At 39.6% G+C, this 21,127-nt stretch overlaps 1 protein-coding gene across 2 annotated transcripts; it reads left to right on the top strand.

Annotated features, from left to right (window-relative positions):
- Window positions 1-89: 89 nt before the first annotated feature.
- On the top strand, window positions 90-15,555 carry LOC146364289 (interleukin-17 receptor D). 2 transcript variants are annotated; one of them, XM_084916655.1, is made up of 12 exons: window positions 90-445; window positions 5,626-5,710; window positions 8,298-8,456; window positions 8,746-8,864; window positions 10,042-10,165; window positions 10,340-10,378; window positions 10,474-10,619; window positions 10,739-10,813; window positions 13,197-13,263; window positions 13,747-13,890; window positions 14,038-14,210; window positions 14,373-15,555. In XM_084916655.1, exons 1-12 carry the CDS (start codon window positions 332-334, stop codon window positions 14,886-14,888), a joined length of 1,761 nt encoding a protein of 586 aa, XP_084772781.1. In that variant the 5' UTR covers window positions 90-331; the 3' UTR covers window positions 14,889-15,555. The 2 variants fall into 2 exon arrangements, with proteins under 2 accessions (XP_084772781.1, XP_084772780.1); XM_084916654.1 differs by having other exon boundaries at window positions 13,744-13,890.
- Window positions 15,556-21,127: the final 5,572 nt, after the last annotated feature.

Genomic DNA, 21,127 nt, shown 5'->3' with positions numbered 1-21,127 from the left:
CCAAAGGTCTTTGGTGAAATTTGTGCAATGACTTGTTTTTCCTCACCTGATACTTAGGTTTAATAGAGCAACTTGCCATGAGATGGGTTTTTTCTGCACTCTAATAACTTATTGTGGCAGCAGAGCTGTTCCAACATGTACAGGGAGTTTATAGGCCACACCTCCCCCGTGTAGCCTGAAGATACCACTCCCCTCCACGTCTTTCTTCCTTCTCCAAGGTTGCTCTCACTTAATGCTCGAGCACAACTTGGAGGTGCTTCAGCTGCCAGAGTGTCGGTGAGAGTTTGAGATCCAGTGCTCGCCATGACAATGAGGTCCTGGCCCTAGAAGCATGTGGGGGCTTTCGTACCTGTTTTTGACGCTTTGTCAGCCACTCTGCTGTCAGGCTGAGGCCACAGCTGCTCCTGTCACCCCTCAGAGCTGCAGTCTGGACTGTATCCAGCAGGTAAGCTGGAGGTTTTATCTCCTTCATGGTCAACTGTTAACTCACCTTAATTCAGTAACTTTGTATAATTCGTACAATATGCAGCATCATGTTTTATTTTTTGTTTTGTGACAGATGTTCTCTCAGCCTTTGTTTGAAAAGTAAGAAAAAAACCCCGACTAAAAATAATTCACATAACACTTTTTTTTTTAAAGAGAATTATTCAGTTTGTCCTGGTTTTAAGAAAAGTTTAGGTCTTCGTTAAGTGGTCGCAAAATAAATCTAAAGAATAGCAAATAAACAACCTGCAGATAGATTGAGTTCCTGCTGCGTAACTGATGAGTTACACAGAAAACGACATCCTCAATTCTTCAAATATAAGATCCAAATTTAGTAGGGAAAAAAATTAATTTTAAACCGTCAAACTGCTGCATGGTTTAAAATCCCAAGGGTCACATTTTATTTCCCGCCCTTTCAGTGGGTATGTTGTTCTCTGTAGTGGAAAGTATGACATGTGTACAAGATTTCCTATATTTGTTATCATCTAAAAAACAAATCTTATGTTCCTTTAATGTGTGTGTGTGTGTGTGTGTGTAACCCTGTAATCTTGAACATAAATCCGGTGCAGGGGAGGGGGGCTTGAGTGGATTTTCTCATGCTATCGTCTCACACTACAAGCTCCAACAGTTTCAATCTGTCCACATTCCTTTAAATTTTATTTTGATTAATGAAAAGTGGGGCACTCAGTCATCTTGTAGAAATTAGACTTTGATCTTTCTCCAAAACTTAATTTGTGTGGGCTTTTTATATGGATTAAGAGTTCCTCCAAGTTTGCTCAGCTGGTTTGCTCCAGAAAACGAGGGTTTAGGCTACGCAGACTTTCTATCTAACCTTCCGCACACACGGTTTCTCTTTTATCATCCTATTAGTCATGATCTCTAAAACCTGTAGAGCAAGTCAGCAGTGTAAGAAAGTGATCAAACAATTTCTTAATGACAGAAACACCAACAACCAGTGCTATATCTGTCTAGGGGCACACCAGACTTTCATTTTCACAGAAGGTGGAGATAAACAGCTGTTTTATTGGTCGCAAGCAGAGGTGGAAAGAGTACTAAAATATTTTACTCAAGTAAAAGTACTATTACTTTGCTGAAATTTTACTCAAGTACAAGTAAAATTACCTGTCTAAAAATTTACTCAAGTAAAAGTAAAAAGTAGCTCATTTAAAATTTACTCAGAGTAAAAGTTACATAGTTACTTTTTTGTCAGCAGGAGGACAGCCTCTTCTGAGTAGTGCAAAAAAGACAATGGGATAAATCTCAAAGTAGTTGTTTTTTAATTAAAAGAAAAACTTTACAAATTAAAGCGCAGTGGCAGTTAAACTGCAAGTCTATACATCAAAATGGATAATGGTCACCAAACCAACCAACCAAACTGTCAAAACCATATAATTCTTTTATATGTGAATGTGTTTTAAACTGTCAAATAAGAGAACAAGTACTGAATTGAGCTGTACGGCAGCTGCTATAAAAATGTGTTTTAATTTTTTAAACTTGGCCCTGCTCTGTTAATTTTGAGGAGCAATTCAATTCAATTCAATAAAACTTTATTGATCCTGAAGGTTGACCACGAAGGAAATTGGGTTAAGGTTGCCGACCTTTGCCAGCGTCATCTTACCCTCCGACCATACATACATTACACAAACATCACATGGGGAAGACAGGTCAGAGAGGTATAACGATGGAAAATGCACCACGTAAGGAAAGATGAGAAAAAAATAAGTCCCCCTAGCCTGAGCTCCAACAGGGAGATCAGTTTGAGAACAGAAAAAAAACACCTCTGCACATAGCACATGTTATTCTTTTGCCTGCAGTGTGAACATATGTGGGTTAAGTAAGAAAGTAGCCTCTTCTGTCTAATTTAACTAATTTTTTTTAAAATAAATTATTATTATTAACAAACAGGAAAAGTGAACACATTTTCTTTTGGCAATTTACCAATCAAGTAAAAATATTTTAAGTTGCGTGGACAACAACGTGCCCAATAACAGCTTATGTCTTAACTTAATGTGATTAACTTGAGCACAGCCTTTTTTGCTAAAATAAATGTACAAATTTCATTTAACTTACCTCTACATGCTTGCGCAGGTTTGATGTGGAATTTTTAAAAGCTGCTAACTCTGTCTCTCTGGGCAAACACAGCTTACACTGCATAATAAAGCTGTTGCCTTTCTTGCACTTGAAGCCGAAATGGTCCCTTAAATACGGCCAGGGGTTCACATCGGTTTCTTCGAGTTCAGGGTCAGCAGAATTCGATGGGGTTTCTTTTTTCGCTGGATCCGTACCACCGATGTCAGACTCCATTTTTTTCGTGACCCAACGCTAATTTGTTCTACTACCCATCATTCCCTGCAGTATTTCCAAAGCGCAATGTTGTTGTTGTTTTTTTGTTTGTTTGTTCTTTTAATTTACTCAGTAACGGGTGTGATTGAAAATGTAGCGAAGTACAATACTTTTAAAAAATATATACTTAAGTAAAAGTAAAATTACCGACTTGGAAAATGACTTTAAAAAGTACAAATACACAAAAAAAACTACTCAATTACAGTAACGCAAGTAAATGTAATTCGTTACTTTCCACCTTTGGTCGCAAGATAAATCTAAAGAATAGCAAATAAACAACCTGCAGATAGATTGAGTTCCTGCTGCGTAACTGATGAGTTACACAGAAAACGACATCCTCAATTCTTCAAATATAAGATCCAAATTTAGTAGGGAAAAAAATTAATTTTAAACCGTCAAACTGCTGCATGGTTTAAAATCCCAGGTGTCACATTTTATTTCCCGCCCTTTCAGTGGGTATGTTGTTCTCTGTAGTGGAAAGTATGACATGTGTACAAGATTTCCTATATTTGTTATCATCTAAAAAACAAATCTTATGTTCCTTTAATGTGTGTGTGTGTGTGTGTTTAACCCTGTAATCTTGAACATAAATCAAGTTAGAAATTGAAGGGGGGGGGGGGGGGGGCTTGAGTGGATTTTCTCATGCTATCGTCTCACACTACAAGCTCCAACAGTTTCAATCTGTCCGCACTCTCAGTGGATGTCGGAATGTTTTCACTGCGTTAGTTTAGGTTGGCTGGAGTTAAACATACTGGCTGTAAACAGATTATACTGTGATGACTGTGTGGTGTGTATTCACATAATGAACCTATGATTGTTATTATCAGAGAAGGAAATCTGCAGCAGTTACCTTTAGTTTTAGGTGTCACAAGAAGAAGAGGGGAGGGGGGAGTTGTAATGATTTCCCGGCACAAAGATAAATTCATCACCCGCGTATGGAGAGATTTTAAATGTGAAAAAGTTTAAAAAGCAAAGGAGGAGAGCATTTGGAGACTTTTCACTGGAGCTTGTGCCACAGAGATTTATGATGTAACTCATTAAAATGGATCCAGTCGTGAGCGATTATCCAAAATGTTGATTTTATTTGAGCCAGATGTCTGATTTGCTGTCAGTAATGCAGTGTTTTTACTTGAAAAGATATTACCCCTGGGTTACCATACCACAGTGAGATGGTTAAACCAAAGGGCCATGCTCACGTAATCCTTTAAATTTTATTTTGATTAATGAAAAGTGGGGCACTCAGTCATCTTGTAGAAATTAGACTTTGATCTTTCTCCAAAACTTAATTTGTGTGGGCTTTTTATATGGATTAAGAGTTCCTCCAAGTTTGCTCAGCTGGTTTGCTCCAGAAAACGAGGGTTTAGGCTACGCAGACTTTCTACCTAATCTTCCGCACACGGTTTCTCTTTTATCATCCTATTAGTCATGATCTCTAAAACCTGTAGAGCAAGTCAGCAGTGTAAGAAAGTGATCAAACAATTTCTTAATGACAGAAACACCAACAACCAGTGCTATATCTGTCTAGGGGCACACCAGACTTTCATTTTCACAGAAGGTGGAGGTAAACAGCTGTTTTATTACAGAGAAACTATAACAAATTCAGTGACCCAGTCACACTTTCACTGCTCCAACAAGTCAAATATGTCCTTCTATAATTTAGCGTGCTTTGAGTGTGAAGCAGCATTAACTATAATTACACAAACACCCTGTAAAAGCGATGCTTTGGTAAATGCACTGTCCTGCTCTTCATTGATAATGTTCACTCAATAGCAGAGCACAGTGAGTCAACCCTGATCAGTGCCTTCACTACACAGTATGTTGAGAAGCATCCACTGTTTAAACACAAGAAGAAGCCGCAGCACATACTGTACAGATGGGAATCAGATTTTACGTGGAGAATCTTATAAAGACAAGAACCATATTGTTTGTAATATATCAACAAGGTTCTCCAAACTTACCATGAAGGGTTGTCAGTGCTGATCCACTGTTTAAGCTGTGATAGGTAAGTATGTGCAGATGTTTGGAAATCAAAGCACCTCTGATGATTGTTACTTGAACTCAACTGAACTGAACTGAAGTGGTGCACTACCTTTTTTTATGGCAGGCAAACTGAACATGCAATACAATTCTTTTCAATTCAATTCTACTTTTACAGCGCCAAATCACACCACACTTACCTCAAGGTGCTTTATATTGTAAGGTAAAGACCCCAAAATAATAAAGAGAAAACACTGAAAACCTCAACAATCAGATGACTCCCTATGAGCAAGCACTTTGGCGACAGTGGGGAGGAAAAACTTCCTTTTAACAGGAAGTGTGGCCATTAGCCACGACCGGTTGGGGGTGAGGGGAGATAGACAGGATAAAGACACACTTTGGAAGAGTGCACAGTTGAACGTTTTCAGACTGTCTCTGATGGAAGGCTTTCATAGTGTTGGACAGATACATTTCAGATACGTAAGTTACTGAAACTTAAGCTCTATGAAGAGTAAAGCAAAACTGCCGCGTCCAGGGTCTCTTGTGATTCTGGAGCTTTTTGCCACAGGATATCAGTTCAGCGTTGGGAAGCAGGAATTGCGACACAGTTCTGTGACATCCATTTTATTGTTGCTGCTATTAAGTCACATTTTACCCTTCCCTACTCCTCCTCACTTTTGGCAGCTGAACAGGGATTGTACACAGTCCTGCTTTTCATTATAAAGTTAAAGGGAAGGTCAAATTGAACCTTGTGTGGACAAAATTACGAAAGAGATATAGATGAGTGTGTACAGTTTGATCTCTTTATTTTCTCCTATGCAGGGCGGTCCAGCATGTGAATACTGCAGAATAACCAGGACTGATGTCAGAAAGGCTCTGGGCTTTAAATCCATTGAAAGGTTTGGAAGTAAGTCAGGTTCCAACATCATACTGCAAATATCTGAGCTCTATGTGAGTTTGAGGTTTGAATGAACTTGGTTCACACCTATTTCCACAGTGCTAAGAATGTGGTTCACCTTGTAATTATTATCTCTGGGTAGTATCTGCTTCAACCATCATTTTTTTCTCTCTTTCCTGGTAAACTTCCGACCCTTCCACCTTCCGTGCTCAATCTTTTTCTAATTGTACTGTGATTAATTTCAACATTTAACATGCTAACTTTTGCAGAATTGGCAGAGATGTCCACTCCTTTCAACATTATCTTCAGTGTTTTCCATTTGTAAATAATATTTCTCTCTGTAGAATGACAGACTTCAAATTTTGGGGCAAATTACCTCATAACGCTTCTCAGATCAATGGTTGTTTCACTAGGATCATCACAGTTTCAACACCAGTTCCTTCTTGGCACTGCACTAGCACATAGCTGAATGCTTCAGACCAGCAGGTTAGAGGTTAAGCCTTCTGAATGCGATAACTTAAGGATAAGGCAACCCAGTATTTTGACATTCATACCATAGGTGCATCTACTTGGAGGCTGAGGCGCTACAGCTGACTGCTGCCAATATGTTTTTTATAACGTAATGACCGGCAGCTGTTGGTCCAACTAGATCCATGTCAACATAAAACTTTGCTTAGCTGTCAGCCAATCTCCATGTAATTTGGTTATTCATGGTCCCCAGAGGATTAATCGGTCTTTTAGCTTTTAAAAGTGCTTTTGAGTAATAGTTTCTTTCTGGAGGTTTTTCAAAGTTTTTCTTTTGGCTGCTTTTACACTCATTTTCACTCAAGTCCCAAGGAATGCTTTTTTGTTTGCTTAGCCACTTCACACTGACCTATGAATCATTCAAGCATAAAAAATACCCCTAAATCAATGGATGAGTGACTGTTGTGGCTACATGCTACAGAGAATTTTGCAAAGAACCAGTGTTAAAATATATCTTTTTTTTTTTCTTGTTTTTCTTGGTTTTTTTTGGCACAAAAACAACAATTTGTTCTCTTTTATTTAGCTGAATCCACAAAAGAGGTTTAAAAAAATACAAAAATAAAGACAACATAGTTGTATTGCACTCATCTCATAAACAGGCATCGTGTAGAATTTGCACATGTACACGTCAAATAATGTCTAGAAGTATTAAAACTGCAGTACATTTATCAGGATTACTACAGCTAGTGCTTGTCTAATTGATGCTAACACCATGACTAACATTAAATCGGCTTTAAACAGTCATGTTCCCCACTGCCCGGTCGTTCCAAAGATGAAAATTGTCTGGGTTTGGGTAATACATTTTTTTCCTTCCATGGATCGTGTAATACAGCTCAATTTTGTTCCAGTAGTTCAAACAAGAATGAATGTATGCTGATCAAGGTACAGACTTTTGAGTTTTATCAAATCCGGCTCATCAAATTACTGGGATTAACTGGGATTCAGGGGGGTTCCAAAATTCACATGAAATGAAAGATAACTGATTAATTACACTAGCAAAAACTCACCTTTTAGGCTGTTTTTGTCAGGGATTTTTCAGTTTTCTTCATTCCAAATTTAGCGGCTAGTCGAACGATATTTTGTTGTGGTTCCAAATTTTGGTGACCGTTAAGTTATGTAGGAGTGATGTATGTTGAATGTGACATGTGAAACAAATGCAAATGGTGAACATAACACCATAACACCAAGTCTTGTTCAGATTATGCCCACTGTGATGAAGGAGAGAGGGTTCATGCATGTAGTTGACAAAGCAGGTTTTAAAACATGAACATTGCTCTTTGTACAGCAGCAACATGCTGATGGCAGAAATCATTAAGAGCATGTCTACAGATTTAAGTTTGCAATGGTTTAACTGTTATGTACTGTAATCAGCTTTAACATTCATAATTGATTACTTGTATTTCCTCTCTTTACCACTTTAATTAATTAAAAACTGAAGATCTTAATGTTTATATTGTATCTATAAAATACAGTGCATCATAAAATGACTGAAATAAGTGCATAACAATATTTTGTTACATAAATACCTAACACAGAGTAGGCAATAATCCAGTTTGCCATCTCTTAACTCTGTTTATCACGTCTAGTTTTCTTGTTTGATTGCTTTTTGAGTTTTGATTTTTCCTTTGTGATCAGACTGAATTCAACCCTCTGCTGGGATCCGGGTAATCCTGATATTCTGGATAAAAGAAATTATTTTCCTATTAAAATGTGTTTAATCCAGATTTTAAAAAATAATAATTTTGGATTACCTGATCTTATCCAAACTTGCAATCCTGTTTCTCCATTGAACCAGATTTGGATTGGGTCAGTCCAGCTAGATTACATTTGAAAAACTGAGGATTGGTCAGAGAATTGTGTTATCTGTCTTTTCCTTTCATTACCGCTGTCAGCTTTATGACCATTGTTTACAATAACATTCCCATCAGCCCAAACTGTAACTATTTGTGGTGCAAATATTACCATCTTAGCATTCCAACCATATTAATTTAAATGTGTTAGCATGTTGGGATAAGCAAGTGCAGCCTCTCAGAGCTATTATTGAAGTATTTTCCTCATTATTCCTCTTCAGGTTGTATTCCATGGCCATGTTTTGAGCTGCTGGGAAATGAAGACCCTAAAATCTGTCAACACTACGTCCAAGCACCAAATGATGTGAAGGTTGAGTTTTTAAATGACTCAAACTCCCAATCTGACACCATCATTGTCTCCTGGAAACCCAGTTACTATGGTAAAATTTGTTTGCTTATTGAGAATATATACCTATCATTTATCATGTCGTATCCTAAGTTTCTAAGTGAAAAGAGTAATTTTTCACTTGGTGGTGGGATATCTATGATTTGTTTTTCTTTATTATTATGAGAGGTTAAAAAAGACATCTGACTTCAATTATCCTGTTTAAAAACAAAAGAAAGAACAAACTCTCACACGTAAACACTCGTGCACACAGTGTGCAAGTTTGATGAAGGGTTGTTGCTAATTCTGTGACGCAGACTTTGTTTCTTTTGTGTTTGCTGCAGGGATCACCTTCCTTCGTGGCTTTCAGGTGTCCCTCCAGGCTCTGGGAGGGACTAGCGTTGCCTGTCAGCTCTTTCTCTTCCACCGCAACTTATCCCTCCCAACTTCACATGCTCAACGGGTAGGAAGGGCCCCGCTGGCTTTGGCCTTTGGCTGTGTTATTTTTTCTCGTATTGTGTTAGACCACACAAAGAAAATGTGAAGCTTTTAAAGTTTTAAGTTACAGCTAGTTTTGATTACAAATAAAGAACACAATAACTGGCTTCATGTGGATATATTTCCATTTACAAATGTTTGGAGTTACAAGTGGTTTCTAAATATTTCTCAGTTACATTCCCTTGAACCAGAGCTTAAACAGCATCTTTCAGTTTTGGGGTGAAAACTGCAAAACACTGAATACAGAATAAAACAAAATAATGTTCTGGATGAGATTACGATCAAACATAAAACTGACAACATGTCTTTGGAGGAAACAGTTTAACATTTTATACTAAAGATCATCCAAATGCTGTAAATATGAGACAGGACATAGAAGACTATTGTTTATAGATGAAGCCTTTTTTTTAACAAGCTCGTCCCCAGTGGACTTATTAAATGATTTACATATATTCAAACCACATGGACACAACAATGAATAGCTCCATTCAATTTTTTTAACTGGTAAGTCTCAAAGAATGGAAAAAGCAGCAACACTACTGACAGTAACAACAACATGTAACTAGCTTCTTTTTACTTCTTCTTCTTGATGAAGAATCGCTCTTTCACACTAAAGTTCCGCCGTGCGATATTGCCTAAAATGTAAATAAAAACACAATGCAATGATTTGCAAACAACGAAAAACATAAAAAATCTGAACTGAGTAAACAGCTGGAGGAACATTAGGTTAACTGGCAACAGGTCAGTAATATTATTGGGTATAAAAAGAGGTTCTTAGAGAGGCAAAGTGTCTCAGAAGTAAAGATGAGCAGAAGTTCACTGATCTGGAAAAAGGCAGCATCTACAAATTCCTCTTTCAGAATTGTTTCAATTTTAAATTGAGAAGATTAAATATCTCATCTACAGTACACAATTTAATCTAAAGATTCTGAGAATCTGAAAAAATCTCAGTAAGTAAGGGACAAGGCTGAATTTTCCGGACCCTCATGGACCCTCACGGGTGACGTTGCATTAAAAACAGACACGATTCTGTCATTGAAATCCCTGCGTGAGCTCAGGAACACAGGAACCATCGTCTGTGATCGCAGTTCACTGCCCCAAACCATATATGAAGTGTATAATGTGTCCATGCTATTCTGCAGGTGTACAAGTCAGACCCGTTCCCCGGCCTCTCCCTTGGATCCCAGTATGCTGTTACTGTCATGGCTCTGCCAGTCCCTGAGGAGTGGGAGAGGTTCTACCGCAGTGAGATCTTCTCTACACGATGTAAGATGCTGTTTGGTGACCTTTATTATTTAAATCTGCCTTTTTAGTTTTTGTCCAACTTCAGTGAATTGCATTATCATAAATTTACATATTTTGCTGCCAAGCAGCTCTGCTATTCTGTCAACACTGCATTAAATCAATATTTAGAGTAACATGTGCTTCATGTTCTTGCAGCATGTGCAGAGAAGAATGGCTTTGAGCAGTGTAAAAATGGTGAGAAAACTTAGTTCCCTGTGAAGTCCAGTCTGTGACAGTCTTTCTCCAAAGATCTGCTTTATTCATGACATTATGTTATGGTCTGGTTACAGACTGGTACCCTAAACATATTGAGGTTCAGCAGGAAGGCAGTGCCATCACTGTGACCTTTAACTTGGCTCCCCCAAATCTGGGAATAAGAAGCTACTTCTCGCTGTGTTACACAAATGGCAGGAAAAAATACACCGACATAATACCGGTAAGTAATTTCCTGTGCTGCACCTTTGTTTCATTCAGTGCCTTTTATTTATTTTTAGATATTTCTGATCATTTAGGTTCTCTTTATAAATGTAACAAGCATTAATTTCATCATCTTAGGATCTGACTACAAATAAAACTCACCATAGCTATCAGCTGAGCGACCTTCAAGAAGGAACCAATTACACCTGTGAGGTAAAAGAATTATAACTAACACTGTTTATAGTATATGTGGACATAAGTATAACTGTTTTCCACCAAAAGACTTGGTTGATGAATAAACTTGAATACTTGAATGGACTTTGTGTTTATTGACTTTTTTCCCAAATCTTTTTACCACATGTGTGAATTTCATCAGAAAATAGTTGGCTCATCAGTTATATTGCGCGAGGTGATGACATTGTAGGGCTTCTCACATTCTTTTACTGTCTTTTAACTAACCGTTTAATTTTTATGGACAGCAGCTTTCCTGTTTTTGTGCACTTTCATTGTTCTCTTTCCCAGAAACAGCTAACTTTGTCTGATACAACAGCTCAACACACACACCCCCCCCCACACACACACACATACACAATCAAAGTTAGCAAATAAGTGGTTGTGAAATGCATATACGAAGATCACACATATCATTGTGACCACCTGCCTAATATTGTGTTAGTCTCCTTTTGCTGCCAAAACAGCCCTGACCCATCGAAGCATGGACTTTATTACACTCCTGAATGTGTGCTTTGGTATCTGGCTTGTTTAACCAGCACATGCATGGCTTGATTGGATTAGGGTATTTAGAGGCCAGTTCAACACCTCAAACTTGTTGTTGTGCTCCTTAAACCATTCCTGAAGCATTTTTGCTTTGTGGCAGGGTGCATTATCCTGCTGAAAGAGCCCCAAAGCTATTAGGGAACACCGTTTCTATGAAAGCATATACATGTTCTGCAATAATTCTTAGGTACACTACCAGTCAAAAGTTTGGACACACCTTCTGATTTAATGGTTTTTATTTATTTTAATGACTATTTACATTGTAGATTCTCACTGAAGACATCAAAACTATCAATGAACACATATGGAATCATTTAGTAAACAAAAAAGTGTGAAGTAACTCAAAACATGTTTTAGATTTTAGATTTTTTTTAAAAAAAATAGGCTCCCTTTATTACTTTGCACACTCTTGGCATTCTCTCGATTAGCTTCATGAGGTAGTCACCTGAAATGGTTTTCCAAGAGTCTTGAAGGAGTTCCCGGAGATGCACTCGTTGGCCCTTTTGCCTTCACTCTGCAGTCTATCTCACCCCAAGGTGCGGTAAGCTGAACACAGCTTCAACCGTCTGTTTGTTGGAAAATAGTAACGCGACCGCACCACATTTTCTTGTTAGTAACAGTAACGCCGTTGTAACGATAGAAATACTAATTAGTTAGATTACTCGTTACTGAAAAAAGTAACGCCGTTATTCCCATCACTGATTGTAACGCTTGATGGGTTTTGCGACTGCACTCGGGGACACATTCAAAGTTTTTGCAATTTTCTGGACTGACTGACCTTCATTTCTTAAAGTAATGACGGCCTGTTCTTTCTCTTTACTTAGCCGATTAGTTCTTGCCATAACACAAATTCTAACTGTTGTCAGAGAGGGCTGCCAGCAGGCAAGAAATTCCACAAATGAACCCTGATGAGGCACAGCTGTGAGGTGAAAACCATTTCAGGAGACTACATCATGAAGCTTGAGAGAAGGGTTTAGAGCCCTGTCAACGCAGCACAGAGTAGCTACTCTGGAATCAGAAGTATAAGACATATTTAGAGTTATTTATCAATTTTTTCTTTGCTACATAATTCCATATATCTTTCTTCATATATTTGATGTCTTCAGTATGTCTCTACAGTAGAGAAAGTAGTAAAAAATAAAGAAAAACCATTAAATGAGAAGGTGTGTCCAAACATTTGACTGCTAATGTAGGTGCTACATGTCAAAGTAACATTGACATGGATAGCTTCCAATAGTGCATCCCAGTGGAGGTGTTCCCCTAGGTAAGCAATCACACACCCGACCATCCACGTGATGGTCAGGTGGTCCAGTTCTGATGCTCACTTGCCCATTGTTGGCACGTTCCATGGTGGATGTGGTTGGCATAGTAACCCTCACTTGTTTTTGGCGATGCATCCCCATACACAAGAAACTGTGATGCACTGTGTATTCTGACACCTTTCTATCAGAATTAGAGGTAACTTTTTTGGCAATTTTAGCTACAGTAGCTCATTTGTTGGATCAGACTACACTGCCCAGCCTTCAGTCCCCACAGACCCAGTCTCTGGTTCCCCACTGTTCCTTTCTTGGAACACTTTTGATAGATACTGACCATAGCAGGCCCAGAAGAGCCCACAAGAGCTACAGGTTTGGAGATGCTCTGACCCAGTCATCTAGCCATCACAATTTAGTCCTTGTCAAACTTGCTCAAATCCTTGGGCTTGCCTAATCTTCCTGCTCCTAACACATTAACTTAGAGGACAAAATGTTCACTTGCTCTTCACTTGCTCAGTCAGATATGTACTTTCATGCTTCACCTTTTTGACTTTTTTCCACAGATTGCAGCTAATGAAGTGGATGCAGTTAGGAAAATGTTCAATGTTCATGTCGTGCACACTCAGAAAGGTAAGGAAGGCTGTTTTGTTGCTGCATATTCACACAATTACTATATCACAGTGTGTACAAAGCTTTCTGTACTTTTAGTTGTAAAGTTATATCTCCTGAACCATATTCAGGTTTCTTGCATGCATGCACAAATTTCTCAAGAACTATCACTGGACATGAAAAATGTGTATTCCCCAATGGCAAGCAGTTACTGTCTTTCACTAGGTGAAGGTGCGGCAGCAAACAACCCTCCTAATTGTTTTAGTCGCAAGATTTCCACCCTTGTATAGATGACGCCGACTTCTGTGCAAAATAGGAAACACATTAATGCTACTTTGTTAGTTATACTTCTAATACGTATTTCGCTGTCTGTTTGTTACTGATACACACTTGTGGCCAATGCGATCAGTCTTTTTATTTTAACTATTCTAATACTTTGAAAAGCAGTGAGATAATCCACTAAACTGTCTCAAGAAATAATTCAAACTTTGCTGTTATCAGAAGATGCCTCTCCACGCTCTGTCACTCCCTCCTTGGCTTTTGTCCTTCCTCTGAGTCTGGTCGCGGTAGCCATACTTGGAGGCTGTCTGGCTATTGTCATTAGGAGGAAGACCAAGCTGCAGATGAAGAAATTTGACATACAACTAGGTGCAAAAACAACCCAGACATGTCCTGTAAAATCAGTATTTGAACCACTGCCAGTTATTATGTTTATACATTTTCATTTAGTATCTCTAATCCATCTGCTCCTTTCCCCAGCAGCACATGAAAATGTTTTGTTTTTTTAATCATCAGATATCATCAACAAACACGAGGAAGTTGGGAATCAGGAAGAATTGGTATCACTGCGCAAAAACAGGCTGACCCCTCCTCGTCTTCTGATTTGCTACAGCAGCCATGAGGGCCCCGCTCATGTCAAAGCTGTCATGCAGTTAGGTGTCTTCATACAGCAGCACATGGCCACTCAGGTACAGTTTTACATTTTATCTCTTAACTTGCAGCACATTTTGTAAGGGCAGTTTTGGCAAGATTTTGCCAAAGTGTTCGTTAGTATGAGATGCATTTAATAAGAGAAAGAGATGGGATTCGGTTTATATTAACAAAGTCTTCCCACTTATTTTTCTTCAAAGGTGTGTCTGGATCTTTGGGACTCTCTGAGCGTGGCTGAGGAAGGCAGCATGGCCTGGCACTGCCGGCAGATCCGGGAAAGTGACTTTGTCTTGGTGATGTGCTCTAGGGGCTTTAACCAAAGACCCAAGCCAGAGGATGATGATGGTGAGGAAGATCAGGCCTACAGCTCTGATGCAATCATCCAGCTTATTTGTGCGGAGGTGGGCCGAGCCAAAGCCTGGGGCCAGGACCTGTCCAAATACATGGCAGCCATTTTCGAGTACTCAGAGGAGACAGACATTCCCACTGAACTGAGGCTCATTTCTCACTATGTACTGACAAGTGACTTACCACTGCTCTTCTCCCACCTCCATGGAGTGGCCCTGCACAGGCCTGGGGCTTACCTTAAGATAGACCACATCTCAGACAAAGGCTTTGCCAAGGTGCCAGCTGGAGCTGCTCTGCAGTGGGCTATCTATGAGGCTGGAATGGCATTGGAGGTAAAAGGACAGCACTCTCTGGAAGAAGGGGACTAGATAGTGAAGAAGGAACTTACACACCCTCAGTTAATGATAGTTCTCAGCTCGATATGTGATAGTTGAATGAAACTGTGAGTTTACACCTCAAACGTGAGGAGTGGATCTACACCTGTGCCTCAGCACACACTATGACCTCTGCAGTGCCTTAATATGCAACTTAATATGCACCCAGCAGGGCTCTAGACTAACTTTTTGCCATGGGCGTACCGGTACGCCTAACTTTAAAAAGTTAGGCGTACCGGCACAAAAGTTAGGCGCACACAAATTTTATAATAATTTATATAATATAATGTGTTTTTCTGGATACACTGTGCTTTTTCAGCATTCAAAGATTGATGACACCGTGTCAGAGCACTGGCTATGAATTTCAGAAGGATCAGGCCTTAACAGAAAAGTTAGCAATAGTTCTTTTCCTATTACAGCTACATCCACTTCTGTCATGCCTAGGCTGCTCACTAGGGCTGGGTATCATCACTGATTTCTATAATCCATTCGATTCCGGTTTTCAAAGTCCCGATTCGATTCAACTTAGCCTCAGACAGTCAGAAATATTATAATTCTGATCATTTATCAGTACTGACTTCATCAGAATTGTGAACATCACAGCAGATGCCTTTGTGTGAAAGTAACTGAGAATAAAACACAGAAAAACATGAAGGAGATTTTCCTGGTCTGGCTTTTTATAGCAGATAACCTTAAAAATATTCTACAATGTTCTGCATATAAAGTTTAAATTTCTTCAGTATTGAACAACAGAAAAAATAGGCTTTCTTGTCCGAGGTCATTTAAGTGAAAAAAAGAAAAAGAAAAGAAAAAGACAGCAGCAGACAGCGCTGTAAACAACGGTAGACTGGTGGGTAATAAGCGAATGAATAATACAGAAAACAGAGATTGGAGACGGGAAACTGTTCTTGAAGTACAGAGAGAGATAGAGAGAGAGCTAGCTGTGCATGAAGTGTGATTTTAATAGTCGTGGAAGCAAAACAGCAAAATTCATGACGACATTGATCAAATGTGAAGCGCAGTTTGCTGCTTCTTTTGCTGCTGGCTCGGTGAATTTTGGTTGGAGAGAGACAAAACCTGCAGCTCAGAATCAGCGCAAAAAGACGTAATCACAGCGCGGACTGGACGCATCAGAATCGCTAAGCTCCGACAGCGTGTCCGTCTACGGCCGTCGGGTGAGAAAGCCGAGAAAGACAAAGTTGATTCTGATGCGTCGGTCCGTTCTGTGTTTACGTCTTTGTGTAGAATCCGTGTACCTGCTCTCATCTGCTGTTTGGTTGTTGTTGAAATGGTTTTGTGAGCTTTAATCTGAGAATCTGGTGTTTCTGGCAAAACACAGTTATATTTAAAAGTCGATTCAGGATTTAATGAATTGATATCGCTTTATTCAAGCTACTCACCTCCCACTTCCACCTGCACTTTCAACTGGACCACGACCAATCAGAGAGGTCCCGCCCCTTACTATCTCTGATTGGTTTAGTCCACGATAGGGGCAAAATGTGTGTCTGTTGTTGACCACAGGGAAGGTTGCAGATTTTTTTTTTCTTCGCTACCCGAACAGTTGGTCGCACAGGTGCAACCAAATATTTTTTTTTTAGTCGCACCACTGAAAAATTTGGTCGCATTTGCGACCAAATTGGTCGCACTCTAGAGCCCTGCCCAGTATTATGTGTCCTGGCCAAAAAGATATTTTCTCAAATAAATATTTTCAATCAATTTTCTTGCAGTATTGTGTAATAGGTTCCACGAGTACATCAGCTATTAATCTTATTATCAAGCTTACTCTGTAAGACTGTTTATTTTGAAGTTGCATTTTAAATATTGTAAACAAGCAACTTTACAGCCATGCTTCACGTGTTTGTGTACATCTCTGCGTACAAATGGAAATCAAAGCTTCATGTCATTTAAACATATGAATAAATGTCTTGTCTTGTATATTACATTATATTTGTGTAAAATAATCAAATCTATTTACATCGAAAATTTTAATAAAATAAAGAAATTTCAAATAATGCCATTTTATTGAGACTTGGTTTTTGTTTGTTTTTTAATATTTTGCTGGTGCTGTAAGTCCTCAGCTTGTCTTTGATCAGAAACAGTCTTGGTTAAATATTGGCTCATACACACACTGTATTAAAAACAGGGGGAAATTTTATATCGTCGATCACTGTTCCATTTTTCTGAATATAACAATTACAAGACAGACCATAATTGAAGATTATCTATTTATTACCAAATGTCAGCAGCGTAACTAACAGCTCACTTGTTGGAATGGGTCAACAAAAGGCTGGAAAAGTCAGTGACACTAAAATGAAACAGCTGGAGGAACAATTTGCAACTAATATGGTTAAATGGCAACAGTTTACGATATGAATTTACAAAAGAAGCCAGATGTGAACATAATCCAGATCACTGTTGTCTAATTTTGGCCAGAGTTCATTTGAAATAGACTGAGACGAGGTGGAAAACTGTTCTGTGGTCAGACGAATTTAAATTTGAAATTCTTTTTGAAAACATGGACGCTGCTTTGTCTGGATTAAAGAGGAGACTGAACATCCAGCTTGTTCAAAAGTTTGCATCTCTGATGGTATGGGGGTGCATTGGTGAAGATGGAATTGGCATCTTACACATCTGGAAAGGCACCATTCGCCTCTGTCAGTGCGCCCCAGGGCGGCTGTGGCTACGCTGTAGCTTGCCATCACCAGTGTGTGAATGTGTGTTCAAGTTCAAGTTCAAATTTTATTTGCCACATGCAGTGGCAGGTTGCCCTGCAGTGGAATGAACCCGCCCCTGACCTTACACACAGTACACAGTCATCACATGGGGATACAAGTCAGAGAACGGTTGCATTACAGAAAAAAACACTGAAATATACACTACAATGGGAAAGTACAAGAGGAAAAAAAGAGACCTCTACTCATGCTGGGCTATAGAGGACAGCATGAGAAGAGGAAACAAAAAAACTCCTCTGCACAGAAAGCACATAAATGTCCACAGTACAACATTATGGAGCACGTGACCAGCAACAGGGTTGGGTAAGGGATGAGGAGTAATCCCAGGCAACACAGCAGCCATCCTGCCACTGCACCGACTCTCCAGCGCGGGCCCAGACCCGCCTCGTGTTCCCAGGAGGCAACAAGCATCGAAGGCATTGGAAGGGGAGGGGGGATGTATGAGTGCTTATCAGTGTAAGTGTATGTGTGTGCGTGTCCATAGTTCAGCTGAGACAGTGTCCTTCGCCCTATCAGGCTAAGTAAACAGTCTACCAGTCAACCAAGGTGGCCTTGCATAGAGTGGGAAGAACAGTCAAAACACAGTCGTTATCAGGGAGTTTTTGTTCGGCTCCAGCCTTGAGCCTTGAGTGTGTGAATGGGTGGATGATTGTGTGTAGTGTAAAGCGCTTTGGGGTCCAAACAATGCAAAGAAATGTGCAAAAGACTGAGTATTGTGCAAAAAGTCACTTGGTGTATGAAGGTGTGTGTGTGTGTGTGTCACGCAGAGGAAATTTGTGTTTTTGTTTTATCAATCTGTGTATTGGTACATGGTATTGATTTTATTTGCATGATTTTATTGTGATATTTATATTGCATGTTTGTTTATTGATATTTATATTGCATAGTTTTATCCTCATATTTATATTATGTGTGTTAGTGTTGTTGTACCATATTCCTTTAATCCACTGTGGACTAAGCAGACAATTGTAGGCACCTGTGAGGTGGGGGCGTTCACTAAGGTGGCCTATTAGCCGCCGGGCTGACCTGTTAAAGGGGATAGTGAGCGCAGAGACAAGAGAAGCGATGCATGAAAGGTGAGCAGGAGAAAAAGGAACGCGTGTAAGCCCGCACGTGTGTTGAAGGAACTGCTGCCCGACTGTGGGGTGCCACGAGTCGTTCAGCAATCCAGTCCCAACGGCAGGAACAACAACAGTGGGTGGCAATGGCCGCAATTCACAACAGGGCAGGGGTTCAATTTCAATTCAATTCAATTTTATTTATATAGCGCCAAATCACAACAAAAGTCGCCTCAAGGCGCTTCATAGATACAGAGAAAAACCCAACAATCATATGACCCCCTATGAGCAAGCACTTTGGCGACAGTGGGAAGGAAAAACTCCCTTTTAACAGGAAGAAACCTCCGGCAGAACCAGGCTCAGGGAGGGGCGGCCATCTGCTGCGACCGGTTGGGGTGAGAGAAGGAAGACAGGATAAAAGACATGCTGTGGAAGAGAGACAGAGGTTAATAACAGATATGATTCAATGCAGAGAGGTCTATTAATACATAGTGAGTGAGAAAGGTGACTGGAAAGGAAAAACTCAATGCATCTTGGGAATCCCCCGGCAGCCTACGTCTATTGCAGCATAACTAAGGGAGGATTCAGGGTCACCTGGTCCAGCCCTAACTATATGCTTTAGCAAAAAGGAAAGTTTTAAGCCTAATCTTGAAAGTAGAGATAGTTTCTGTCTCCCGAATCCAAACTGGAAGCTGGTTCCACAGAAGAGGGGCCTGAAAACTGAAGGCTCTGCCTCCCATTCTACTTTTAAATACTCTAGGAACAACAAGTAGGCCTGCAGAGCGAGAGCGAAGTGCTCTAATAGGGTGATATGGTACTACAAGGTCATTAAGATAAGATGGGGCCTGATTATTTAAGACCTTGTATGTGAGGAGCAGGATTTTGAATTCAATTCTGGATTTAACAGGAAGCCAATGAAGGGAAGCCAAAACAGGAGAAATATGCTCTCTCCTTCTAGTCCCTGTCAGTACTCTTGCTGCAGCATTTTGGATTAGCTGAAGGCTTTTCAGTGAGTTTTTTGGACATCCTAATAATAATGAATTACAGTAGTCCAGCCTGGAAGTAATAAATGCATGAACTAGTTTTTCAGCGTCACTCTGAGACAGGATATTTCTAATTTTAGAGATGTTGCGCAAATGGAAGAAAGCAGTCTTACATATTTGTTTAATATATGCGTTGAAGGACATGTCCTGGTCAAAAATGACTCCAAGGTTCCTCACAGCGTTACTGGAGGCCAAGGTAATGCCATCCAGAGTATGAATCTGGTTAGATACCATATTTCTAAGATTTTCAGGGCCGAGTACAATAACCTCAGTTTTATCTGAATTAAGAAGCAGAAAGTTAGCGGCCATCCAGGTCTTTATGTCTTTAAGACATTCCTGCAGTTTAACTAATTGGTGTGTGTTATCTGGCTTCATGGACAGATAGAGCTGGGTGTCATCTGCATAGCAGTGAAAATGTATGCTATGTCTTCTAATGATGCTGCCTAAGGGAAGCATGTATAATGTAAACAGAATTGGTCCTAGCACTGAACCCTGTGGAACTCCATAATTGACCTCAGTGTGTGAAGAGGACTCTCCATTTACATGCACAAATTGGAGTCTATTAGATAGATATGATACAAACCACTGCAGTGCAGTACCTGTAATACCTACAGCATGTTCTAATCGCTCTAATAGGATATTATGGTCGACAGTATCGAACGCTGCACTGAGGTCTAGCAGGACAAGCACAGAGATGAGTCCACTGTCAGAGGCCATGAGAAGATCATTTGTAACCTTCACTAAAGCTGTTTCTGTGCTGTGATGAGCTCTGAAACCTGACTGAAACTCTTCAAATAAACCATTCCTCTGCAGATGATCTGTTAGCTGTTTGACAACTACTCTTTCAAGGATTTTTGATATGAAAGGAAGGTTGGAGATTGGCCTATAATTAGCTAAGACTGCTGGGTCTAGAGATGGCTTTTTGAGTAAAGGTTTAACCACAGCCAGCTTGAAGACCTGTGGTACATAGCCGATTATTAGAGATAGGTTGATCATATTTAAGATCGAAGAATTAATCAATGGCAGGACTTCTTTGAGCAGTTTTGTAGGAATGGGGTCTAAAAGACACGTTGATGGTTTGGAGGAAGTAATTATTGAAGTTAACTCAGAAAGATCAATTGGAGAAAAAGAGTCTAACTTAACATCAATGGTACTAAGAGTAGCTGTAGATAATATTACATCTGTGGGATGATTACTGGTAATTTTTTCTCTAATGATAAAAATTTTATTTGTGAAGAAGTTCATGAAGTCATTACTAGTTAACGTTAAAGGGATGGTTGGCTCAACAGAGCTCTGACTCTTTGTCAGCCTGGCTACAGTGCTGAAGAGAAACCTGGGGTTGTTCTTATTTTCTTCAATCAGTGATGAATAGTAAGATGTTCTGGCTTTGCGGAGGGCTT

The sequence above is a fragment of the Perissodus microlepis genome, chromosome 20 (assembly GCF_051167445.1).
Source record: "Perissodus microlepis isolate ML-2025 ecotype Zambia chromosome 20, ASM5116744v1, whole genome shotgun sequence".
Lineage (NCBI taxonomy): Eukaryota > Metazoa > Chordata > Actinopteri > Cichliformes > Cichlidae > Perissodus > Perissodus microlepis.
This window is presented reverse-complemented; position numbering and strand designations above follow the sequence as displayed.